Below are 27,221 nucleotides of genomic sequence, written 5' to 3'. Positions count from 1 at the left end.
TCCCTGATCTGTAAGTCTGGCAGGCAAATTCTTCTGCAGATCGTTTATGACTGCTTTTCAAAATTTTATTATTAATTTCAGTGTCCTCTATTAAACTGAATTATCTGGATCTGAGTGAAATATGCCTATCCCATGCTTTCTGTTTTAGAACAGCCTTTAGATACACCATAAAAATTTGGACAGCATGTACATGCCCAGTGCCCAGAATGCTATGTGCAATGCAGAAAGAAAAATTGATTACAATACCTTATTCTCAAGATTGGGACCTGCCATTTCCTTTTCAACACTGAGATCAATTTCTGATGATTCTGCAGCTTCTTTTATTTCTGCATCTAACAAATAAAGCCCCAAGAACATGTAAAAGAAAGGTATCAAAGCATATCCTGATTAGAAAAACAGAAGGTGGCATCCTTTTTTACAGTTACTTACAGGATGCTGAAATAGAGATTGACATAATTTGGCATCATGAAATGGATTCTAGGCTGGGTAAAAACAAATTTGGAAGCCAGGATGGCACATATGGCATAATCCAGTTTTTCTACCTTAAAAATTAGCACGATTTCACAGGACTTTATTTGCAATTTTTTTTGTAAGAAATTCATGCTACCTTTTACAGCTGAAATTATTGGAATGTCAATCCTGGTTTCAGGCCTCCTGACAAAAAGTAGCTAACCTGGGAAATGGCCTATACCACAATATAGATTTGCTGTGGAGTTGAGCAACAATGACAAGAAAGTATACCTACAACCAATTTATATGACAATTTATAATATTTGAGCACCTACCTAAAGACAATTTTTATTGTATTATTTGTTATTGATTCTGCCACAGGCTGAGAAACTTTCCAAAAAAACAATCCAGTATCAATTGTTTTAGCACTCTGAATATGTAAAAGTATCAAATTTTACTCACCATCCAGAAGAGATTCCAAGTTTTCATTGGCAGTAAATCTATGCTTCACACTTATTTCCTCAATGCTTTCCTCTGGTGATCTGTCTGTTTGGCTCACATGTGATGTTATGACAGCTTCACGGAGACTTTCAACTAAAGAGGAAAACACGCTGAATTACAGAGGCCCTGTAAATAGCCCCTTAATACATAAATCAGTGGCATAGAACCATAGAATAATTTAGCTCGTAAGGGACTTTCAGAGGTCTTCTAGTCCAACATCTGACTTAAAGTTGGTCAAACTAAATTGCACTGCTCAGAGCTTTGCAAATACAAGCTCTTAACTCCTTCAAAGATGGTGACTTCACAGTCTCCCTGAGCAACTTCTTCCAGTTTTTAACACCTCCATGGCACATAATTTTTCCTTTCAGCTAAATGGAATTGCAGGTGTTCCAATATCTGACTGTTGCATCTCGTCCAAGTGTTTTTCTTTTATCATCACATGACTCTGCAAAAAACCTGGCTTCTCTGTATTCTCCCATTAAGCAGCTGTGGACAGTAATGAGACCCCATACAGCCAGCTACCTCAGCTTTTCTCAGATGTCATGTCCTCCAGCACCCTAGTCATCCTGTTGCCTTTCACTGGATTTGCTCCACTTTGTCAATGTCTCTCTTGTCCAGAGAAGCCCAGCACTACTTCATGGCACCTCCCCCAATTTGCTGGCAACTCTCCTCCTATTGCACCAGCCAAGGAAGCAGTTGGCCCTCTTTGCCACAAGAGCACACTGCTGCCTCATGGTCAACCAGCTCTCGAGTAGGACTTTCAGGTCCACTTAAACAAAGCTGTTTTCTATCTAGTTAGTGTCCAGCCTGGACCAATACACAGGATTACTCCACCCAAGATGCAGGATTTTGCACTTGTCTTTGTAAAACGCCTAGATGTTCCTCTTAGCCCATTCTCCCAATTTGTAGAGGTCTCTCCAGCACACTGAACATCCCGCCCCATTCAATGACAGTCATGAATTTGCTAAGAGTGTGCTCAATCCCATAGTTAGCTGCATTAATAAATACATTGAACAGTACTGGTCTCCGAATCCATCCCTAAGGAAATCCCCTAATAACGTGTTACTGGCCAGACATCATATGATTGATCACAACCCCTTCAGCCCAGCAGTCCAGTCTGTTTTCCATCCAGTTAAGCAGTTCACAACAGTTCATATGTAAGGATACTACAGCCAGTGCAGGTAATGTTGAAGGTCTCACAGATGTCAAGGTAACCAACATACCTTGTTCTCTCATCATGAAAACCATCAGGCTAGTCAGACACAACTTGCCCTAGATTAATCTGTTAATCTATCACCTTCATGTCTTTCACGTTCTTGGAAATGGTTTCCAGGAGGATTTTCTCTATCACCATCTCAGAGATGCTGGTGAGACTGACTGTTTGGTAGTTCCCTATATATTCTTTCTTGAAGAGAAGTGTGAGGCTTGCCTTCTTCAAGTCATCAGGAACCTCTCCTGATCTCTGTGATCTTTCAAAGCTGACAGAAAACAGCCTCACAACGACATTAACAAGCTCTCTAAGAAGTCTTGGATTTATCTCATCTCATCTCATGGATTTGTGTATATCTAATTTGCTTAAGCTCTCTGTAATTCTATCCTTCTCTACTGAGAGCAATGCTTTATTCCTACAGTCTGCTATTAGCTCAGGGACTATTTCTGTCCTGGAAAATTGTCCCCACAAATTTTCTGCACTGTAAACAACTGTAAGCTCCTACAGAGTGCTGTAGAGTACTGAAATCCAAGACATCATCAACATCAACAATAGCATGAGAGAAAGTGAAAAATAAAAAAGTGGGCAGAATAGTGTGTGTAAGTATAGGCTGCCATTTTAACTATTTACTGTTGCATCACAGATTTATATTCCCTACACAAGTTTAATAATTTTTATCAATAAAAAGCACTCTGGTTTTATAATGATGATGGAGACCAGGCTTCACTGCTTTATCACTTGAAATGTTGTTAGTAGCATACAGGTCTCAATTTAGGTGATTAGGGCTCAGTTTACCAGAATTCTTTTCAGCTGAGTTTAGCAGAAGTTTAGCTGAAGTTCCAGCCAGGGAAGGTATCAACAAATACCATTCCCTCCCTTCCTTTCTTCAGAGGACATTACTATAGGTGGTCCAAGGTTATCATCTCACTGTTAGATAATAGGCAGAAAAAACACGGTTCCTACAGTGATTCTGGCAGGTGTTTCTTGGTAAATCTGAACTGATCTGTATATGATCATACATGATTCTGATGTGTCATCAAATTAGCCCAGGTAGGTGAAGGTCAGGGACCAGGTGCAATATCATATTGCAACTTTTTATGTGCTTCACAGATTTGTACCGCAAGGCGTACAGCTAACAACCTAACTCTATTTCCCTGCATGCTCACTTTTGATGCTATGCACTAAACATCCCTTATTTTACAATCTGGCAGATACTATCTCCTATATCTGACAAGAATAAACTTGAGAAATTTCAATATCCATTGACAAGTTTTGACACTGCCCGTTCTTGAGACTTGACAGAGCTGCAACACAACGCACTGTCCATGTGAAGAGCCACCAATCCACTCTACCCATGCAAACTCACCTTCTCTGAGTGCTGCTGCCAGCAATGGAGCAGCCTGTGGAGTTTCTCCTGAATCAGGTTTGATAAGGAGGTGAGGTTCTACACGAACATTATCAAACCCACACATATGTCCCAGTTCTGCATACACGTGCAACTTCTCTTCCAAATAATTGCAGATTTGCTGGTCCTGATTACTCAGCAACTCTGTCAACCAAAATTGAACACCGTATTAATATTTTTTTATGCTGCAGGGAAACACATTCCTCATTCACCCTTCTAAGCTTTATGCCACATAGATATTGCTAATTCAAGCTAAACCTTTCTTAACTGGCCAGGAACCAAATTCATCCCATAGTCCATCCTAATGAAAGCTGGTACAGACCCTGATAGAGGTCCAGAGCTCTACCCTGATCATGTGGCCTTGGCTGCCCTCTTGGGCCCTCAGTTACCGATTGTTGCACTCACAATAACAAGTGAGTGTTGCATCCTGGAAAATTACTTGGCTCAGGTGCACTGATTCAGGGCCTCCACATCAAAGAACACCTGCTTTCAGCAGAGGGTACCCTTCCCTGTGGCTCTCTACAGGACAGACATTGCTGCAATTTTTCTTCTTGCAACAGTACAAAGATTGGGAGTTAGATGTAGGGGAAAGAGGGAAGCAGAATTTATCTCTATTAGCTATAGTTTCAGATAAAAATAATAGCAGCAAAGTGCATAAACAAGCACAAAGCCACACAATTTTGAAGATTTGAGGTATTTCCACAAACACAAAGCTACCTGGTCCTGAGGCTAGTCTGGGAAATTCAGTGTTTATTTTGAAAACATCCATTTTTCTTTTTCGGTCATGGTAATATAGAAAAAAACATTAAACCCTTTGAAAAAAAAAAAAAAGCTTCTCTTTCAATACACTCACATCATACCATCAGACCACCCCAGCTGTGACTCTGCCTATTGAGCCAGTTTGAACCCATCAGCCAGTATTGGGCACATTATTAATTCATCCTGAACTCTGAGGATGCCAGAGCTCTCAGAGTGGCAGGAAAGGTACTACACCTTGATATTTCTGAATTCTGTATGCTTTGGCCTCAGCAATACGCCTGTCTTCATCAGATTCATTCATTTTTACTTCTTCTTCTTTTTCCTCTGGACAACTTCAAAGATAAAAGACAAAGGTGGACAAAGCAAAATTGTCTATCATCTATTAATCTTCAACACAGTGTTATGTTCACAATAAACAAAACACAACATCAGCAACAACTTTTGCAACAGTCCAGAGGCAGGACATTTGTCAGCCTCTTTAAGAAGCAGTAAGTGGACATAAACCATACTGACTCTTTAATTCTGGTAAGGCTGCATTGTGTAGCAAATGGGTGGCTGGCCCACATGCAGGTTTGCTGTCCTAAGCAGAAGCTTGGGCCCCGTGAGAGGCAATGGTTTTCCTATCATTCTTAAAGCACTGACACCAAGATAACAGGCATGATTCACCATTTCCTCAAAATGGTTGTAGGGACACCTGCTGGACTCTGGAAAACATCCAGTGCCAAAGGCAAAGGTACAGGTAGCTCAGAAGGATGTCTGATAAGGAGTGGGAAAGATCTGCTGATTCAGTAGGAAACCAGAAGGAATATGAGAAGTTTGGTAGAATTGATGATGAGGTTTTGGCATCTGTGAACTTTGAGCTAGGAGAAAAATCCAATCTCACAGATGCAATGCTGAACAAAGAGCACGCTGCCGGGAACATCCAACTGACCTCCCATCTGCTTTGGGCTGCCAGGATGAAAACCAAAACCCTTTTCCCCTACCTTTCCACTGCATCTTGAATATGCCTCATCCAGTTGTTACGCTCTTCTTTGGAGTTCGTATGGACCTCATACATCTCAGGCCCTGAAGATGAAGCGCTAATCAGAAACATCCCTCTTTCTTCATTGGCTACTTCTCTTACTATGAGCCTCTGAAGGGAGATAACTGAAGGCTTCTGGTCCTGAGGGAAACAGTCACAGCATATGCATAACAAATGACTTTCTTATCAAACATCGCACTTTAGGAAGAATATGATTTTTCAATTCATTGAACTAATTCCAGTCCTGGTAAAGTCAGACTACTGAAAGTTTTCAGTAATCAGACATCTTTTTAAGCTATTTTTAAAAATATGTTATACTGTTTATGAACAAATAAAGCACTAGCTATGTGTTAAAAAGTAGATCTCAGAGACTTAATGATATGAAGGCACAATATTCATATAATGTTTATATTTATATACTTTGGGAACTTCATTACCTTTCATATCTTTTATGTGTGTTTACTACTACATTTGCAGTTAAAATTATTCTTCTGTTTGTTTTACAAAACCAGAAATTCATACTTATTTTAGACAACTGAAAGAGCCTGTATCACTTCCTACTTTCACAATCAGATGAGGCATGACACTAAAAATATAATTCTGTTATTTTCATCCTTCTTCATTAAAAAATTATTTATTTTTGAAAATAAACTTAACATTCTATATACTGACATATTACAGTTCCGAATACACTACCAGGATTTTAGAAAAAAAGAAATTATGTGGTAATAACCTAGATAAGGACATAACTTTTGAGAAATGTACAAATAAATGTGCAATGTATATATTCAAATATTTGATAATATACTCACAACAGCTGCGAAGATGTACTTTTGATCCTTTTCTTGTAAGAACAATAGTACATCAGTTAGAAGCAGAGCCAAGGTGTCTTAAAATTTTGAGAAAAGGAAAAGCATGGGTTTTAATTAAAGATAGTACAATTATAGATAATTTCTTATTTTATCTTTATGAAGGAAGAAGCCCTGATCAATAAATATCTCATAGAATCCTACAGTAAACTAAACAGGAAATATCTGAATTAGCCAATGGTCTGCATGAAGCACTTGCACATCACCACTTTGTATCTCCCAGGCAGAGCACCATGCTGGAGCACTGGCCCAGGAAAAGAAGAAGTCCTTGCACCAATGTCAGCGCAGCTTCCCTAAGCCATTCACCTGGGAACGACTTTCTCATGTAAATTTTACTTTGTCTATGCTGTAACTACACTCACAGCACAGTATTATAGTGGTAAAAGTATTTCTGGAATAATAATGAGCAGACAGCTTTATAAAGTTGTACAGTAAATATTACTAAGCTGCAAAAACTCCAATCCCTACTGTGTGATTAACACCAAAAATCCAGTTCTGAGCTTGCATGTAAAAATTGTGCTCCAGGCAAATGTGGCTTCAGAACTTCTTTTCTACGGCAGATGTCCCATTACCACTGATTTTTTCATGAGTTATTTTCCATGGCCAATACTGTGAACAACAAAAATGGGCAAGTAAGACTCTATGTTATGAGATGAAACTGAGAAACAAAAAAACTAAAAGGAGGCCACTGGAAGAAGAAATGCAGTAGATGGCTTTGTATGTGAACTTGTCTTCTTATGCAGATTACCCACAAACCACATCAGCTTCTGGAACTACTCTTCTAGCAATTAGTGGCACGTTTGCAATACCATTACCTCAGACATTCTTATTTGCAATACAGTGTAATAAAGTATTTTCATTCTTAAAACAGTCTTCAAACACTATTTGCAGATGAAGAGTTAAAGGACCTCACTGCTTGGATGAGATACCTTTGAAACGACCAGTCGCTGTCTTCCAGTACACTAAACCTTCATGAAGAAGTATCCTCTCTTTCCTCATCAAGTCTTGCTTCCTAAAGATATGGCCATTTTTCAGCTTTGTGTATGTTTTGTTTTCAGTTCTGCAGAGAATTTCCAACAACTTTTGCTTTTTCTCATACTCATTCACTTTCAAATCTACTGCTGCAATCACATCCTTGATTAGACAAAGAGCTTTGCACAGGTCTTTATGTTCCTCTGTTCCTTCTGTATGAAACAAAAAATTAACATGACACTAGTCAGCGTGTTCAAGAAAAGAAGTAATTCCTTACTTTCTGGGAAAAATCCACATCATGCAAAAGCTTAAACTGATAAATATTGGTAAATATGTTATTTTAAGCTGAACCTGTCAACCAACTTGCTAGAAATATTAGAGGCATATACCTTTGTTTGACTTGCCTATTAAAAGATCACACGTATCCCAGATTTATTCATCAGCCAAAACAACTCATTGAATAATTTCCGCCATATTTATGAGGTGTAAGCATTCAAAAAAAATTACTGGCTAAGTAAATCATATAGTATATTCCTCTTATGGCTAAGTGAAAAGTACCCTTGAAACAGGACTGCAAATACTGAGGGTTTGCATTCAGACATACGAATTTCTACAGTGCTCATTTAGGGGGTCTATATCTGTAAGTTTTTGGTATTTGTAAACTGTTCTACAAAATTCCAGAGGTCATTCAAGCTCTGCTCTCAAACCAGAAAGTGATTTACAAAAAGTTTGCCTAGCCCTACTTACAAGAGGCTCCTCCAGAATTAATTCCAAAAGTGCAGATGGGTGTCTGAACTAGTTCTCATCCTGTAGTCAAGGTCTTTTCCTAAAACGAGGATGCTCTTCTGGACTTCTACCTGACTGGGATATCAGAAATCTTCACAGCCCAACCTTGACAAAGCCTACATACACACTGAACAGTAGGTATTTACATTGCTCTGGTTGTATCTTTACAGAGCGGTGATGATAATCTTTCGTTATATTGTAGCTGTACAAATTCCTTAAATTAGAAACGCACTAGGATTTCAGACATGAAGCAACGTTTTAGCTTTTATTCACCTTTTGAGTACTGCAATATCCTTTCAACCAGAACAGGGTATTTGGTGATTCGCTGGGTGACGAGCAAAATGCACTCGGGGATTCCTCGGCGTCGTGCCAACAGGTTACTATTTCTCAGCTGCACAGATACAAATATATACCCTAAGTAGTAAACGCATATGAAACCACCAATTGACTGATAAGAGACATGATCTAAAAGCATAAGAGTAAGTTAAAACAAATGCTGGGTAATCTGAACCATCCCCAAGGAACAGTTGCTGCGCTGAGGGATGAGGTGTACTATAATAGGAATGTGTGTAATACACGCTGGATGACAGAGCACTCTAAAATTTGAAAGAAAAATGTGATTTATCAGCTCACTAGTTAATGAGGAAAAACCTTTGCCATTTTGACTAGCTACTAAAACTGAGGTATGGAATATAATTCCAATCCTATATCCAAGTAAAACCTATGTATCTTTCTCCTGGGCATTCTGTCAGCAGTGATCATGATTCCACATTAACTTACTTTGATAAAATTCTGGAACTTCTTGTTTTGTTGCAACTCCTTGAAGAGATTAACAGCTTCTTTCTGATGGCTGCAAAACTCTCCATATATTTTCTCCATTTTAGTTGCATTTTCCTCTGAAAACTGAAGAAATTAAGTGAATTGTGCTCAACATTGACTCAGACAGGAAACTGTATACCTTAAATTAATGTATTTTGTATGAATAAGGAATTTTATGCTACTTGTTTCTCAAGTTCTCTGTCATTACAGAATGAAAATGGCCTAGCTGTTTCTAGGAGCAAGAAGGGGAATATAAGCTGGAGAAAGCACAAGCGACCTCACTACAGTCTTGCCAATAACAGCTAGAACAGTTATTATAAGAGCATTTCCTTCACCTCTTTGCAAACATAACTTCTCCGAGGTTTATTTGCTTTTGTCTGATCTCCACACTGCTTCTAGACAAGATAACAGCTCAGTTATTTATTTCAGTGGAGAGAAAACTGACTAACTGAAGGTGAGAAGCCACATTCTCCCTATTGCAAGGAACTGAAGCATGAATGGCAAGCCATTAGTTAGCCATTCTTCGGCCACAACAAACACATTGTGACCACTCCTTCTCTAGTGATCAGTATCGTGAGATCACTACAAGAAATGAATGGGTAGTTTCTTTTCCATCATCAGTCAGTTTTTCACACCTCTACTCAGATGTTAGGAAAAGTGAATCTCTTAAAAAATGAATCCATTTTTTGCAGTCCCTGGTATGACAGCAGCCTTCTACCACAAACAGGACTAAGTTCATCATTTTCCTTGTCACTCATACCGCATAGGTAGAAGTTCATCCCAAATTCATCGCAGTCACCTGACAGCAATGACTTTTTGCTGTTCCACCCTGAATAATCTGGACGGGACAGTTTTTGAATTTTATGAGGCAACTATAGCTGTCTTCTTGCCCACAAATATTCAGAATCAAAAAATTGTTTAAAATGGGAACCTTGAGCATTTAAAGGATTAACAGAGTTGATGTGTCTACCTGCTGCACAAGGATGTCTCCAATTCTGCTGATGACAAAATTACGTTCATTCCCTGCCTCACATGATCCCTGCCGCCTGTCCTTCATTCTGCAGAAGAATTGCCTGTGCATCTCCAGTAGCTCATCTAAGCAGGGGAATATTCTGTTCACTGTATTGTGATCGAGCTGCAGTTCTTCCTTCATCCCTTTCCTGAATATTTCAGACATAATGAGCAGAGTATGGATGTGATGTACTTCTGTTTGCATCAGCTCTGAAGTATAAAAGAAAACAAAATAATGTAGTAATCACCTGAATATGTTGCACACCTTCTAAGACTTTAGTAACATTCAAATATACAATTATAATCCCTTTTCCTGTGTGAGCTTAGAACAGAACAGATTATGTCAGGAGGAAGATTTAATTTGTCTGGCTCTGGCCCAGTTCTCTCAACTGCATCCCACTGAAGCTGGGGTTGCAACTCCTTGAGCTGGGGATTGGATGACGTACCTTTCAACTCCTAATCTGTAAACAGATTAGGTATGTCTCTAGTAGTCACTACTACCCATTTCTTTAGTTCTAAGACACATCGTAAATTTTATGGCAAAAATTTTCTTTGAATCTTCTTACTGTTTTGAGCTTAATTCATTGTTCTGGACATAAACCATGTAGGTTCCCTCTCTATTTGATACAACAAATTGCTTTAAACCTACACAAAGTTTTGAAATACTGACCAAATATGACATCCTGACGCTTGATGACATCTTTTTCTTGCTTGCTACAGAATATTGGGTCCACAACAAGACTCCAGGACTCTGCCTCAAACTCTTCTGCATCTGTGCAGAGATCAGTCCACTGAGACAAATCCACGTAATCTATGACAAAATTTATATTTCTTTAACACCATGCATATGAAGAGTATAGGAAGTCCTATTCAGGTAGATCTATTCATATAGTAAGAGGACCACATCACAGGGTTGAACTATGGGTAAGGCTTCTGCAAACATTGGCACTGGCTTTACAACAAAGAAGTTTACCAGATATTAATATCATTAACAAAGTGTTGAACTGCTTTTGCGACAGGAAGTGAAGAGAATAAAAACATTTTACTCTTCTTTTCTCAGATGAAATCCTTTTCATAATTCTTTGCTTGAAGAAACTTTTCAGAATTTAAAAATAAAATCCAACATTTCCAACAGCAGATGTCCAGTGAGTGATATCTACACCATTCTATGTGATTGAATTCCCTTCAGCTTTGAAATTCAGTCTCACACCTAGCAACAGAAAAAGTCTATTTCTATTCACTTCACAAGGCTATGTAACTATTGTAGGAGGAAATTCACCAGTAGGATGAAAGACTTTGGGGCTACTGAGGAAATGCAAGTATTGTAGGTCTACATTTTGCAATGGACACTGTCAAAAGAGTTGGTTGGATGGGTGCAGAAGAAAAGTATATTGCTGTTCTGGTTCTGCAAGAATGGCAAATACATTTACTCCAGTTACTTTAAAATGGGAACAACATACTAAAATATTCTAAAAGTTATAAAATAGTTATAAGGAAGAAAAGTTCTATTTTAGGACTAATATGTCTATTTTATCGTTTTAATGAGGAGTGCCATTGTAATTATCAAAAATAAGTGCCCTTCTTTTAGGAGATGAAGTGTCTTCCTATATCAGTTAAGGGGTTTTCTATTTTGCACTTTCCAATACAGGCTACAAGATATAATATCTGTGCAATTCTTCTCACCTTCCATCATGAAAGCATCCATTGAAGAAAAGGTCCCTAATGCTTGTAACATCTCTTCAGACTGTGACTTGTACCTCCAAGGGCTCGTCTCAGAGTCTTGTTCAGAAAATTGTGTAGGTCTTCTACAGCAGAAAAAAAAAATCACATATTTTTTGTGGTTTCAATTTTCACAGAAGTGCTGTATAATGTATTTAGCATAGTCTCTTAGCAGCTGCCCCTCTACCTTTCGAAACTGTCACTGGGGACACTTTTAGACAAGAAGTAGGACTGTTGTGAGGCTTCCCTCTTTCCATAAGAGAGTCCAATAGGCACAGAGGAAGAAGGATGCACTGAGGAGAGCACCATCTGTGGAGTGTCTCCAGGCAAGGAATCTGTGAGGCAAAGCACAACACAACATTTTGACAAACAACCAAGAGTATGTCATCAACAGTACACTTAAACTCATACAGGAAAATGTTATCTGGTGTTCATATTGACCTACACCAGATATCAAGAATGTCTGTTTGCTGAGGTACAAGACCACAATGCTCTCTCATGGAATATAACAATAAGCCTGTAGGCAAAGTGCAATAGCTCCATCATGGATATTATTTGATAAGAAAATAATCTCAAATCATACATGCTCTAACATTGCAATCTAAACACAGGTGCATAAATATTTGTGCACAAAGTAAATTACATACTCGGACAGAACCAACTACATTTATTTTTGTTCTGACTGAAAATGTGGTAAATTTCCACTTGTTTTAGTAGGAGATGACTTAATTCAACAGTAATCTCTTCAAAAATTCTGTTCATATTAGAGGCACAAATGGTTTCTTATAGATATTGACATGAAAAATAAAAACACAAATGATGCAGCAAAGTCCGTGCTGTCAGTCCCATGATTTTTAACCAAGGTTTAACTTAGAAGGGTTAGGTTTACACCTAACTTACTTGTTACACCAGCTTGGGGCTTGTTTTTATTATGGTACCTCTCCTGGGATTTCTGAAAGAAGGAGAATTTTTTTAAATTGTATAGTTGATAACACATTTAACAGTTAAGTCAGTAACTCTCTTCCATATACTGTCACACCAAGGGCTGTAAAAAAGTAGTCCTAAATTATGGTCCTGATTTCTTCCAATAACTAATTTTATTAGTTATTGGTAGATAACAATATTCGAAGTAGAATACTATTTGTACTACAATACAAAACTTTATTCTGAGCAGAGTCACTGAGTTACAACATTCTACTTCCTCTATGTGAGTACTGCTTGTGAAGGCTGCAAGAAAAGTGCACCTTCAGGGCTTTATATTCAAATAAGCTCAAAGCATTTGTGGCAGGATGGTATCTAAGGAAGCCTGGGTAGCAAAGGCAGAATCGATCTCCCTTTCAAAGTGGACTTTTGCAAAACCTGTAGAAAAATTCTGCTGTGCTTAGGCATGTACTTCATTTCAAGTGAGTCAGTGAACATTTTCTGCATCTCATTCTTGTTGAGATGTTGACGGGTGGTGGGGGCACCTCTTGGCAAATAACCCACCAGCTCCAGTAACTAAAGCTGTCAGTTCAGCTGTCTTAATGCCCTAAAGTTGCCCAGAAATTTGGGCAAGGCTATGACACGACAAGTATAACCAAAATTAAAACCACTTGATTTATGGACAGTTTAAGGCTTGTTTGTCTTGAATAATCTGGATGGAAGCATGCTCTCCTTGCAAGCCACCATGGTGCAAAACCTTGCTGCATCAGAAAGACTCACTCCACTAATTTGAAAAATGACTCGTGTCACTGTGGCATATTTCTCCGCAAGTCCCATTTTATTTCAAGACGGCAGAAGCCTTACACATCTGTTTTTTAAAATTATGTCTTTGTCATGATAATCTCACCATGTATGCATTTCTACTTAACAGTTTAGGAAGTATCCATCAGATCTAGCACTGATTTTGCCCTGTCTGTAGTGGTAGCTGAACACTGGGAATAACTGCCTAGGCAGGTAGCTGTGGAATCACCTTCTCCAGAGATTTTCCAGAATGGGTCAAACAAACATCTGCCTACATTGCTACCTAGAAGTGAGACTGCTCAAGGGTGAGGAGATGGATCAGGTCACCTCCCAGGGCCCCTGTCGCCTGTGCTTTCCACTGTTCCAAACATATGGGACCCCCCTTCTACCCAAGGATCTCTCTATGGTTTTGACCTTTTCTTTTCAATCCCTTTCGTAACCCTTCAGGCACACCATTTCACAATTTGAGCTTGCAACTCTTCAAAAATATAAATACCTCTTCAAATTCATTTTTGATGCCCTACTAAAACTTCTTCTTTAAGCACAGTGTTTGCTCACATTAGACATTTTGACACCCTTGCAGCCCTTTGCATACTGAGTCTGGGCAGGCTGTCTGTATTTTCTTTTTCCATTCGTGATGTTTTCAGACCCCTTGGAAAGGAGGTATGCTCCAGTAAGATCAGATAGGAGGTTACCTTGGTGCACATAGGAGCGTGCTCCTTGCAGCTTTTATGTACAATCACGTTGCAATCTGAAAGAGAAGGGACATTTCAAAGCCTGGCAACAAACAAGGCCCCCAGTTTGCAGAAAATGTACCCTGAGGCTTCAGTTTTTCCCTTCTACAGATTCAGTTACTAAAGTAGTCAGGAGGATACTTTGACGTGCAGACACTGGCTAGGAAGAGGTTTCTGCCTAACGAGCTAGAGCTAGAACATGGACTGAATCTGCCACCTGCTGTCCTTTCTCCCTCTCCCTTGTCAACCTCAGCTCAATACATAAAGTAGGTACATCCAAATATAGACAAGGTTTCTTTTTCAAACAACACACTGAACCAGGATCGGAAAAGAGCAGTCAGAACACTGTAAATTCACATGCAAAAGCCAGCAGTTACTTACAAGAACACTGCAGTGACTCTTTTCCTAGGAGGGCCTTTTCACAGACCATACATGGCATAACTCCTGGGAAGGTTCCATTTGTAAAATTGTGTCTGTTAAGTTTCTCTTTATCTTTGGTATCTTTATTTTTTGTCTTCGTCCCCAACAGCAGAAGCAGGAAAAAATAAATAAATGAAAAAAAATACTCAAAAAAAAGATAAAGCGACTCAATCTTCAAACCAGTAAAATACTCCCTTTTAAGAGCAAATTATTCTAAAACATTTATTCCCTGTCCTGGAAGACTTGCAACAGCATACTGTACTATTACACCCAACATTGCTGAAGTCCTAAAATGATATAGGCATTGCTTTCACTGGCAGCTAAGCCAGGAAGCATTATCAAGGAAGACTGGCAGAAACACATTTAAATACCTAAAAAAAGGAGAGGGCCGGAAAATAAAATTTAAACGCAGTGTTACTGACTCACTGCACACCCAAACAAATATCAGTGCCTACATCCCCTACTATATACAGCTCATGCCTCTGTAGTTAAAGCTACAGTTATGCAAATTTATACAAGTCGTCTTTAGATCTTAGAAGACATTAGAAACAATCTATTTTTAATGAACAGTAAAGAAGTTGATAAATTCTGCCTATTTTTACAGTACTCTTTTTAGCATAAGTATACATATAGTCTACTTGTAGTTACTGACAGTTATTCTTTAGGAGAACACACAGACACAGGCCAGTGTATGGCTGCGGGACCAGAAATGCATGTTCATAGCCAGTGCTGATGCTCTTGAAGATATCACCTCACACAACCATGTTCACATCCGTGCAACATTAGGATATCCTGGGGCACAGGAGGGCATAATAGGGAGCCTGTAAAAATGCCAAAAGGCCAACTGGAAAAAGCCTGTAGGTGAAATCCATCTCTCAAGCTGCTAAGTGATGCCATTAATCTAAGATGTCTCAAACTCAAATTGCAAATGTTCTAATGTACCTTCCGTACTATGTAAGTTCGGCTCTGCAGGCCTCAAATCTCCAACTTGTTAATGCTAAGCAGTGCTTACTCGTGCAAGAAGTCCCATTAACTTCAAAGAAGTCAAATTCAACAAATTACGTACTTAATTACCTGTTGCGAGCAATTCCAAGAACAGGTCCATATCTCTTAATTTTATTTAACTAAGAATATTATTTCTTAAATGCAATTCATAGAATTAAACTTCTGCTAAATCATCAAATGAAATTACTAGTAACATAAAAAAATGGCAGGGGAAATACTTCATATTGTTCAGCTAAGGCTATTGTTTAAAAGGAAAGCTGGTTTTTAATATGAAGGCAATTTCAGGGTATCCTGCATATGTTTTAAATTTCAAAAATAAAGGTAAAAGATTCTTCCTATTACTCTTGTGGTTTGGTAATAAACAAATTATCTTTACATGAAAATTTAGATTCTCATCTATAATTCATTTAATTACAGTGGCATAGTTATACATAATAGTATAAACATAAATCCCAAGTTACCTTGTATTTATTTCGTGTGCTGGTCATTCTGTTCATCAGAAAACTGAAAGTCCGACTCACTTTACATTTTTCAGACTCATTTTTTGAGGGTACAATATATTTATTCCATTCCTCCTCCTGAATCCTAAAACAGAGACCAGTAAAAAACCTCATTCCAGAGGGAACAGCCCCTTTATTAACACACAGCAGAATCTTGATGGTGCTTGTGTCACCTAACATTTATAATTACATGTTTTGTTGTGGGTACAGCAGACATTATGAAAAAAATTGCAATCCCTCTATAAAAAGGAGGAACTCTTGCCAATGGAGCACTCTGCTTGTGCAAGGTGTAACAAGCTTGCCTAGATTATAGTTGGTATCAAAAACTCCGTTGCTTTTACTGCAGTGGTTTGGATGCTCCTACAGTGGACAGGAGCCGCACAGAGGACAGGAGCCCATCCCTACTTAGCACATCCCACAGTGGTGCACAGCAAATCCTGCTACAGGATGTGTGCAGTGAGAGCCAGGTTGAGCTTGGCACAGGGTTTAGGCATGTGCCCGCAGATGGCCTTGACAGGGAGGGCTCCTTTAAATCACTGCTCACATCTTGGCTAGAAGGGGTGCCAACAACGCCTCTTCCCCGCACGGCTCCCTAGAGGGCAGTCTTGCGCAGCACCTTGTTCCCCGCACCGCCGCGACACATACCCGTACTTTTTCTCTCGGGACTGCTCGGGCAGACTGTATGCTCGCTCTGTAAGACAAAAACAGCCATCAGGCACTCAGACTGCAAGGTCATCAAGATTATTTGAAACTCACAACCTCCATCAAGCCATAAGCTCGCCATTAAAGGGTCGCAATGTCATTTGAAAATTAGGAAAGCAAAAACATACACACATGAGAAACAGCTTTTCCTAGGTTAATACCACAAGCTTTTAGTTGACAGAATCTGCCAGAACTGAGATGGGTATCAGTGAATGCCAGTCTCTGCAAACAGTCTGTTTTGAAGAATAACAAAACACATTTTTTTTCTCTAAACAACACAGACTTGAATGATTGATGCTTCATTTTGCTTTTTGTCATAATTTGTTGTAAAATATCTTAATGACATTCTTCTAACATTCATAATTACCTGTCTTATGCAGCTTCATCTACAGTATTAAAAAAATTTAAATCCCTCTATGCAAAGAGGAATACTACTATCCTATGTACTGCACAGGATGTTTAATGTGTTTGTATCCTCTATGATTCTATGATCCTAGAAACAGAGGACTCAAGGAGATACTTTTCACAAACTCTCTAAAATGTAAAAAAAAAAAAAAAAAGATAAGATATTCAGTTGACTTGTTTTAGAAGAAAATAAGCCCAAATCTATAGAGACTATTTTCAAATTAGAAGCCACTCCATTTTGCAGACAGTTTTAGCAAAGTTATCACAGATATGGTTCAGAAAGATTCCCAAACACTTGCCTAAATCAAAGAATCAGACTATCTCTCTTTAGATACAAACTTAAACACTCTTCACTGAAATCAGCATCTCTTCAGATGGATGTAGACTTCAGGTTAGTAAGAACCAGAATATTTACCAAAGAAGCAGCAAGAATAAAAGGGCATTTCAGTTCACTATCATGCATAACCTGTGCTACAGGATGCTTTCATAAGAAACCAACACCAAGCATCCATGGGACATGAAGACAGTCTTGTGCAAAACAGCACCGGGGCATTGGCACTGATGTACTTACTAGAAGGGTGGAGCTGAGACACTGACTTAGAGAGTGCAAGGGCCTGAAGAAGGGATGGACCACTGTTCTTGAGCACACCATTTACAGAGAAGGGACAAATCCTTTACTGTTACAACCTGGTAATACCCTCTCAAAGAAAAGCAGGTAGTTGTTTTAGACCTGAGCATACTGGAAAGTTTTCATCAGAAATGGATGGTCCTTTCCCACTTTTTTCTCATACTTCGTGTGAAAAACACCATCCTGTTGCCATCCTTCATCCATCTGCTTTGGCTTATGTTTCATCACAAGGTACAAGGTCAGCAGAGCCTCCCTCCTGCATAGCTAAGCCCTGAGCAAGATGTCAAAAGTGCTGGCAACTGGCAGAAGGGAAGGGGCAGGTTTTCTGTGTTCAGTCTCTTACACAGACCTAGACACAATCCCACTACAACCCATAGAAATCAGAATTAATTATTTGACCTAGTTTCTTGGACCAAGCTTCTGGGCTAGTCCCGTATGCAGATACAAGTGCTTGAAGTGAATACAGTTATGCCTGCCTCAGACACTGATCATCACTGCCAGTTGCCAAACACTTCAGTGCTCCCATCCTTGCAAAACGCTGGACAAGGTAGGATGTGCTGGTGGCAGGGAAGTGCCAGCAGGAATCTCAGCAGACCACCACCTTCCCTCCCAGCATCACACCACATCTGTAGTGCAGGCTGCAGAACAGCCTGGTTCCAAAGTATGGACGAGAAAGTGTTTCCACCTTCTCCACAAGATATGTAAAGGTCCAGCACTGACTGTCCCAGGAGGAAGGAGAGAAAGGATGAAAAGGAAACAGGTCCAAGCACAGATCAGGCCAGGGCAGATAATGGTGTCTGGGTGGAGCTTAACGGGTTCTGACACCTTTAGCTGCGGGATCAAAGGAATTCTGTTTTAAGCACGTGCCACAGGGCTTTGCTGATCTGTCATCTTCTAATTCTGTGACATGCATTCTATTTTTTCTTCTGCTTTGTTTTGCCAGAGACTTCTCCCCTGATCTGCTGAATACAAATGCTTACATATACTTTAGGTGACGGGGAAAAATACAACACAGCTGCATGCTGAGTACATACTCCTCCTTACAAGTTGACATGACATCTTACAGTGAATTTGAGCAACAGCAAAGAAGTTATTTGCTGCACAGCTCAACATGGTTTCTTAAGGAAAAAAGAGGTTTGCAGTCATTGTATGTCTCACCTTGACAACAGCTTTTGAAATTAAATGATTTCAAAGTTAATGATAATATTTCCACAATTTTGCATGTTTTCACGTTCAGTGTCCTAGAATCATAGAATGTTTATGTTTCGTGTCTGAAGGGACCCTAAATATCATTTAGAGTACAGAGAGAGCTGGCAGAACTGCTTGCCAAGTCATCCTCCATCCTTTACCATCAGTCTTGGTTAACCAGGGAGGTCCCAGATGACTGGTTGGCAAACGCGGTGCTCATGTACAAGAAGAGTCAAGGAGGATCCAGGAAACTACAGGTCTGCCAGCCTGACCTTAGTGCCAGGGAAGGGTATGGAACAGATTATCTTGAATCTGACCACCTGGCATGTGCAGGACAACCAAGGCATCATGTCCAGCCAGCACAGGTTTAGGAAAGGCGGGTCCTGCCTGACCAAACCAATCTCCTTTTATGACCAGGTGACCCACCTAATGGATGAGTGAAAGGCTGTGGATGTTGTCGTTGTCTACCTGGACTTACAGTAAAGCCTTTGATACTATCTCCCACAGCATTCTCCTGGAGAAGCTGACATCCCACTGGCTTGGACGGCTGTGCACAGGGTTAAAAACTGGCTGGACGCAGAGAGTGGTGGTGAATGGAGTTACACCCAGCTGCTGTCTGGTTACCAGTGGTGTTCCCCAGGGCTCAGTAGCAGCACCAATGCTGGTTAATACTTTATGGACAATCTGGATGAGGGAATTGAGTGCACCTTCAGTAAGTTCACAGACAACACCAAGTTGGATGAGAGCGTTGATCTGCTGGAGGGTGGGAAGGCTCTGCAGGGGGATTTGGACAGGTTGAATCGATGGGCCAAGGCCAATGGTATGAGATTCAATAAGACAAAGTTCCGGGTCCTGCACTTGGGTCCCAACAACCCCAGGCAGCACTACAGGCTGGGGATGGAGTAGCTGAAAGTGTCCCAGCAGAAAAGGACCAGAGGGTGCTGGTCAACAGCAGCTGAACATGATCCAGCAGTGTGCCCAGGTGCCCAAGGCGGCCAGTAACATCCTGGTCTGTATCAGCAATAGTGTGGCCAGCAGGACCAGGGCAGTGACTGTTCCTCTGTACTCGGCACTGGTGAGGCCACACCTCAAATCTTGTGTTTGGTTTTGGGCCCCTCACTACAAGAAGAACATTGGAGTTGATGAAGCACGTCAAGAGAAGGGCAATGAATCTGTTAAAGGGTCTAGAGAGTAAGTCATATAAGGAGCAGTTGATGGAGCTGGGGTTGTTTAATCCAGAGAAAAGGAGGCTCAAAGGAGACCTTATCACTCTCTACAACTACCTGAGTGGCGGCCGTAGACAAGTGGGGGTCAGCCTCTTCTCCCAAACAACTGGAGATAAGACAAAATGGCCAAGAGGACAAGATAAAATGGTCTCAAACTGTGCCACAGAGGTTCAGGTTGGACCTCAGGAAGAATTTCTTCACTGAAAGTGTAGACAAACACTGGAATCGGCTGCCCAGGGAGGTGGTGGAGTCACCATCCCTGGAAGTGCTCAATATACAACTAGATGTGGCACTTAATGTTATGGTTTAGTTGACATGATGGTGTTCAGTGAAAGGTTGGAATCAACGATCTTGGAGGTCTTTTCCAACTTTAATAATTCTACAATTCTATGACCTAGTTCCAAGCCCCGTGCCATAGGCAGGCTTGCCACCTACTAGACCAGGTTGCCCAAAGACCCATTCAACCTGGCTTTGAACACTTCCAGTGATGGGGCATTCACAATCTCTCTGGGTGTCCACTGTAACTCACTGTAACTCACATGTCCTACCTCTTGCTCTGGAATACTGGACCACTAAAGGTATACTGGAGTGAGAGACAAGCTGGAAGTATAACAACTGACAGGGTTATACAGGACAAGCCTCTTGAAATGCAGGCGGTTTTTAACTGATGTGAGTTGTATGAAAAGCACAGTGTATGTACTTCACACTTCACGTGGTTTTCAAACATAACCCATAAGACATACACTCATTGTAAAAAGTGTGGGTTGTCTTCTAAATATGAAACTGTGTCTAGAAATAATGTATGTCAGAAACAATTTGTGAAAAATTACAAGCTTCTTGCAGAGACGTCTCTGGCTCCACTTGATGAAGAGGGTGGATTTTGCTCCCCAGCCTGTAGAGATGACCACCACCCATCTGTGTCTCAGAGAGTCCCTAGGGTCTTTGGGAAGCTGGATTCACCTGCCCTCTTTGACATCTCTTCTGTGTCATCCTGAGCTTCCTCCTAGTCTTTGTCAGGCGCTCAGCAGGAGGCTGGGATGAGAATCTTCCAAAGAGAAGATTACTGCTCTTGCCTGCACTATTCTTTGTGATTATTGCTCTCCCAGTTTGTGTGCCCTCCCAAGGATCAGCAGATGTATCAGAGGAGGGCATGACAGGGCTGTAGACAGGAGAAGAGTGAGGGACAACAGTGGGGCTACCTAAAGGCTACTAGACCCACACACTGGTGAGCTGGGTACAGGACAGGCCTGAGTAAAGCCGTCAGCACTGGGACTGAAGCAGGCAGGTATGGGATGAGGTTGTGCCAGAGACCTGACCTTGATTTGAGTCCTGAACTGCAAAGTCCCGAGGAATACGAGGTCTTCCTACCGAACCTTTGGGTGAGGAGCAGGAATAGGAGCGTGACCGAATCCCAAACACCGTGCATTCCTACAAGAATTGTAACAAATTAAAACTTTGTCGTTTTGAAATGCATCAGAAACAGAAACAAAAAAATCAGCAACAAAATTTCTGAAAGAAAGGCAGTTGATCAGACACATACACTTTTCGGGTTTCATTAAATCTTTGAGTTGAAGTAAAATTTTTGATGACTTCATGTTGATGCCTTAAGCCCCTAATGGTTTTTTATTTTTCTAATATTTGTAAGACTTATAAGTTTTATAAGTAGTGGAAGTAGATTTTAAAAGCAGCACCCCCCCTTCTTTGTCCCTTGTCCCTTTCCCTTTCTCCAGCACCCTTGTTTATACATTCCTTAACCCTCTTACCCCATTCTATGCTCCCTATATCAATCCTACTCCTGAATACAGCAGAGATGTTTAGTCGTTTGTCAAGGTAAGGCCTAGATTGTTGGCAGAACAACATATCAGGGCCTAAACCACAGAATACAGTCAAGAATTAGGTAACTATGTACCCTTTGTGCTCTGATGATGGTGAAGATGGGATGAATGGGGGGTCCCGAAATACACCCCAGACCCATTTTAAGGGGGTGGACCCGGGGCGGACCAGAGTAAAGGCCACAGGGTGGACACATCTGGGATTGGATGGATGGTATTATAAAATGTAACCTCTCAGGCACGGCCTGCGCGTGTCGTGTAACATCTTAGCCTTGGCAAAATAAACCCTTTCTTATCTCACTCCTAATTAACTGCTCTGGAGATTTTTTCAGCATCAAAATTCTACAGCAACAATGTGAATTCTTAGGAAGTCTGTCATATTTCCATCACAATATATTTTTGTATGTTAGAGGAAATGACTTGTGGGTGCAAGTTAGACTAAGAGAAAGCTTACATTCTTCTCCAGTTTGGTGACAGGTCACATCCAAAGAGTGTTGTTGGCCATTATATCTGATGATGAAACTATCTTCTTTTACCAATGGAGGCATTAATCTTAGTACTTTAATACCTCAAACACATTTCATGGAGACTAAGGCCATGCCTTGATAATTACTAATGTCAGAGCTTCCAAAGAAAGGAGTTGACCTCTTTCCCTTTCCTCTGTGTTGTTTGCTTGATTTCTTTTATTACTACTGTGTATGAAAACATTTTCCAATCCCCAAATACGTCAACAGTAAGGCTTGAAAGAAAATCCCATAATTTTTGATGTACCATTTACATTTCAACAGAGCCTACTCCTAAAACTCCTGTAAAGTGCTCATCTTACTGTTTTTAAAAGTAGCCCTGACAGAATTCAGTGTTTATGCTGAACTCTTTTTCTCCTTCATGTAATCATTTGCTAAAGGTCAGAAAAAGTTCTACAGTGGCAACAAGTGTGTCTATAAAAACCATAAAAAATCTCTACAAATTAAAAATAACTCTATATGTGTCTGAAGATCTCAGAAATGGCACCATGGTCTAACGAAAGGTAACGTAGACAGGATACTTCAGAAAACCATAACAAAGAGGAGATATTTGCATTGCTCAATGTATAAAACCCAACTGAATTTCCCTGAGTGTAGAAATTGTTTTAAAACAGGCAGTAGGACAGTTCTACACTTTACAAAGCTGTTACTCTTTCACATAACTACAGCTGGTTAAAAATTTCCTCACTAAATATCTTTGTTAGGAAATGCTGATTCACTGAACCTGAGACATTTCCTTTTAAATACTTTCAATGAATGACAGGTTTTTTTGAACTCGAAGCAACATCTCATGCACCATTTCCATAGCTGCTGTCCAGCCCAGCCACAATCAGGGAGTTTCAGCTTCACAACCCTGTATGAGTGGTCTCTGGTGACACTAGCAGTGCCAACTGGGAACTCATTTTTCCTCTTCAGATTCAGATATTTCTCACATAGTTTCAGTGATTTACTTAAAAGGAAAACAATTCAAACCAACACAGTATCAAATACCTTGGGCTGCAGACTGGTAGATAAGTCTAATCCATCTCTGCTAGAAGCCATGGCCTCTGAAGAGCTGGGGGGAGGGTAATAAACATGGGATCTGTCCAAAGCACCTCCACTTCCACCATCTACTTCGAGGTCATCGAGACTTGAACTGAAGCAGACAACAAAGTCTTTAATTTCCCTGAATTTCTCATAAACAATTTATCTCAACCTTAATGTAAAAAGCAAAGATACTGCTGAATGCTCTCATCAATGACAATCCAAACCATCATCATTACGTCAGTTAAGTCATGCTCTGAGGCCTCTCTCAGGTCTGCAATCACCTGGACAAGGTACTCAGTCACTCTACAGGACTCCTCTGACTCAGTCTTGTAGATCAGCAGTGCAGATGACAATATCACCGACGATCTTGCAGACTCCCACCACAGCCAGCCATCTCTGAAGGACGACTTTTAGACCCATGTTCAGCACTTCCCTTAACATATAATGTTTTGTTCCACGCATGCACCTGCCCCTCTATATAGATGATAATAAGAACTAAGACAACAAGCAGAATTGAGACAACTAGCTCAGATTTCAGTATTAAGATACATGGGTATAGATGGACATTTTGTGCATTTTTATATTTGAAGGATATGATGTGGCTGTTCACAGACATATTTTTTTCTACATCTCTGACTTTACAATGGAGGATAAAAGAGAAAAACAACAACAGAGATGAAGCAGGGTCTAAGACAGTTTATAAGATTCATTTCAAAAGATATAAATTTAAAAACATATAGGACTACAAACAGACTGAAAAATCTCTGGCTAAATCAATACACCAAACAACTAGAGACTACTTGATTGGCAAGAGTTCCTGAGCAGAAGAGTGTCCTAAGGTTTCTCAGCAGTACCAGGGTTTCCCAGGATGGGTCCTGTTACCTGCAAGACCAAGTTCATGGTCTCTTGATCAGAGTAACTGGAAGGAATGGTTGACTGCTTGCAATAACATTCCAACCTTCAAACATAAAACTTTAAATTATGTGTGGTATTTCTAAATAGCCAGGGTTCCTACCAAGAATAATAGCATAAAAATTCCTTCACACACCGCTACTTTGTTGAAGCACAGATCTATCAATACTGTCTGAAACTGCTTCCTTATTACAAATCTAAAGACAGTATTTCACAATGTTGCCTAGTAATAGCCCATGTGATGTCTCAGAAGCAAGTTATTAAAATGCGTTATCAGTTACTGTCACAAGTTAAAATTGAAAAGGCAATACAGACAAGTATTCATGACTTATTGGAGGTAACTCACTCAGGGAATTTTTCTGACATAAAAAGCTGGTTTAAAAATAGAATTACACACTGGTAGTCTTATTTTATATGTAATATTTGTATCACTCACATGTCATATGACATATTAAGCCCAATTACATGTGTCTGGAAATTCATATACACTCTTAAAGTTCTGATACAGGTACCTGATCTAGGTCTTCAAAACAGTGGGAGTACCTAAAAAAAGTATAGGATAAAAACACTTCTGACTAGAGGCAGAGAAAGCTTAGATCATGTAGATTACTAGAGGAAGAGTAATCTGCATGATATCCCTATAGCTAGCAAAAAAAAAAAAAAAAGAAAAAGAAGACTGGGAAAGAAAAAATCTTCGTCTGACACTTACTGTGTTATCTATGTTGAAGACTCCTCCTAGTGGGACCTTATAGTTGCATAAGAAACTCAAAATGAAGGTAGAGAAAATTTTATTGCCCACTTTAATTAACAATTGGCTGACACTACTGCTTCCCTATTGTTTTTACATAGATCTGATATGTTTTTACATATTTAAATTTTAAATTAATTGTTAAAACCCAATTGTTAAAACCAAAATTATAGTTTCATCTTCAAAATTCCCTGAATTTTGGAAGCCAAGTTCTCACCATAAGCTAAAGCCATTTGGAAGAGGCTCCTTAGACAAACGGCTCCGTTGCCAACAATCCTTGTGTACCAGCAATGGAGCAGAAAACAATCTGAACCTATCAGAAACAGCTGTACTCTGCACTGTGTCTTTTGAGATAAAAAATATATATGCAATCAGAAATAACTTGGTCCTCCCACAGGCCAAGGCAAAGAATAGAAAGATTCTCACAGAATTCCACAAATTTGGGACTATTTTCTTAATGGAAAATATTACTATGGAAAACCATAGTGAAATTCTGGTTTCTGACAAAAATGACACAATGGCAGTGACAGGGTTGATTGTTTTTTTGTAAAGAGTACGTGCATACAAGGAAAAAAAGGTATAAAAGTATCCATTTGTATGGACAATTTTATTTGTTAAAAATGTCTTCATAGCTATTTTATGAAACAGATCATTAGGACAATAAATATCAGTGATGTATGCTATCAGTGATGTATGGCCAGTCTTCGTGGATGAAGATTTGGGAAAGGTCAGTACCCTTCGAGCCTGCACAATGGATTTTTTAGGTGAGACACAGTGTGCGCTGAACTGAGCCCACCCTTTAATCCTGAGGTTCATCTGCCGGGGCCGAGCGAGCTCGGACAGTGGCAGTGAGGTCCTCAGGACGTAGGTTTGTTTAGAGTGACCTTCTCTTAGATGGATGGCCTTACAGGGCTGACGAGCTCCATCTGCCCGGGGGAGTTCCCTGACCAGGAATCAAACCTAGCCTGCGGTGGTGAGAGTGCTGCATCCTAACCACTAGACCACCAGGGGGCCCCTATATCAGTGATACAAAACAGCGATTTTACCTCAGTAAAAATATTTATTACTCCAGATTCTGCTTCATCTTTTGAAATAAAAGGTGTTATAAATATTCCTTATTCTGGCCATATTATCAAGTCAATTCCATACCTTCTTTTCATGTCAGCATAAAGTTGGCCCCGATCCTTAATAAATCCATGGGTCTTGAATGGAAGATACAAATCTGCTACATGTAGATGAGAAGGTGAAATGGTATGTCTTAATCCTGGTCTTTGACTTCCTTCATTTGGAACATACATATATTGATCATTCTCTTCAAGGGAGGGAGATGAAGAGCTCTTAGCCATCGGGACTGAGCTGGTGGGATTCAGACACATTTCACTGCTGACACCATCTCCAGTCTTTAAATTTCCAGTCTGCAGGTAAAAATGAATGCTGGTAAGAGGCAATAACAAGATGTACTGTCAGGAAACAAGAACCAGAGTAGTCTGCCATTTTATTTATGGGTATATGTTTTGTGGGGTTTTTCCCCTATTACTTTTTATACAACATGAATTGAAGGCAAGTTACATGGCTAAGAGATTCTAGACCTTTCATTACCTTTTTCCCTAATTGGAATAGCAAGGCATTACTATTTGCTATTACTATGCTATTACTATGAATTGCTATTACTGAATTTCTCCCTCATATCTACACCTTTTACTAAATGTACTGATGCACATACTTACAGATTTTATTAAAAGTAACCTTGAGTCAAGCAAAAAATATGCATAATACATTAGTGTGGGAGACAGATGGACAAAAATTCAAACACTGTGCAATGTTATTTGGAAAAATCAGCCTACAAATCGAGCACTTTTAAAGTTTTAGCACCAGTTTCCTAAGCTTTGAGATAAACAAAAATGACCTGGAACAGAGTTTCTCCAGGGCAGGAAGGGAAAAGACTCTTATTTTTTGCCATTAAGCAATTATGGGCATGAAGCACCCCTCCTGTTGCACAAAGACAAAAATAGAGTTGGGAATTCTATTTTCTCAGGTACAGGGATTAGAATTTAGGCTCCGGTAACAATTCTTTGAATTCTCCTGTTGACTCTGTAGAAGATACTAAAACACGGTTCACTGTTAGTC

General features: G+C 39.8%; 1 protein-coding gene across 6 annotated transcripts in view; it reads right to left on the bottom strand.

Annotated features, from left to right (window-relative positions):
• The window catches only part of ARHGEF28 (Rho guanine nucleotide exchange factor 28), a 117,961-nt gene that overhangs the window by 30,379 nt on the left and 60,361 nt on the right, over positions 1-27,221 (bottom strand). For all 6 annotated transcript variants that reach the window (XM_051788153.1, XM_051788151.1, XM_051788150.1 and 3 more), the window contains 21 exons: positions 26,244-26,509; positions 23,399-23,543; positions 21,369-21,480; positions 16,549-16,594; positions 15,865-15,988; positions 14,360-14,492; positions 13,940-13,995; positions 12,423-12,474; positions 11,710-11,857; positions 11,487-11,608; positions 10,474-10,614; positions 9,763-10,013; positions 8,754-8,876; positions 8,247-8,364; positions 7,145-7,399; positions 6,159-6,235; positions 5,309-5,487; positions 4,560-4,657; positions 3,528-3,710; positions 913-1,044; positions 247-332 (listed from right to left, as the gene is read on the bottom strand). In XM_051788153.1, the coding sequence (XP_051644113.1) occupies positions 247-332; positions 913-1,044; positions 3,528-3,710; positions 4,560-4,657; positions 5,309-5,487; positions 6,159-6,235; positions 7,145-7,399; positions 8,247-8,364; positions 8,754-8,876; positions 9,763-10,013; positions 10,474-10,614; positions 11,487-11,608; positions 11,710-11,857; positions 12,423-12,474; positions 13,940-13,995; positions 14,360-14,492; positions 15,865-15,988; positions 16,549-16,594; positions 21,369-21,480; positions 23,399-23,543; positions 26,244-26,509 (2,847 nt within the window). The remainder of the gene's footprint in view (positions 1-246; positions 333-912; positions 1,045-3,527; positions 3,711-4,559; positions 4,658-5,308; positions 5,488-6,158; positions 6,236-7,144; positions 7,400-8,246; positions 8,365-8,753; positions 8,877-9,762; positions 10,014-10,473; positions 10,615-11,486; positions 11,609-11,709; positions 11,858-12,422; positions 12,475-13,939; positions 13,996-14,359; positions 14,493-15,864; positions 15,989-16,548; positions 16,595-21,368; positions 21,481-23,398; positions 23,544-26,243; positions 26,510-27,221) is intronic.

Source organism: Manacus candei, unplaced genomic scaffold (assembly GCF_025592945.1).
Source record: "Manacus candei isolate 608988 ecotype Guabito, Panama unplaced genomic scaffold, ASM2559294v1 h1tg000024l, whole genome shotgun sequence".
Lineage (NCBI taxonomy): Eukaryota > Metazoa > Chordata > Aves > Passeriformes > Pipridae > Manacus > Manacus candei.
Note: the sequence above shows the minus strand (reverse complement) of the source record. Positions and strands in the feature narration are given on the sequence as shown.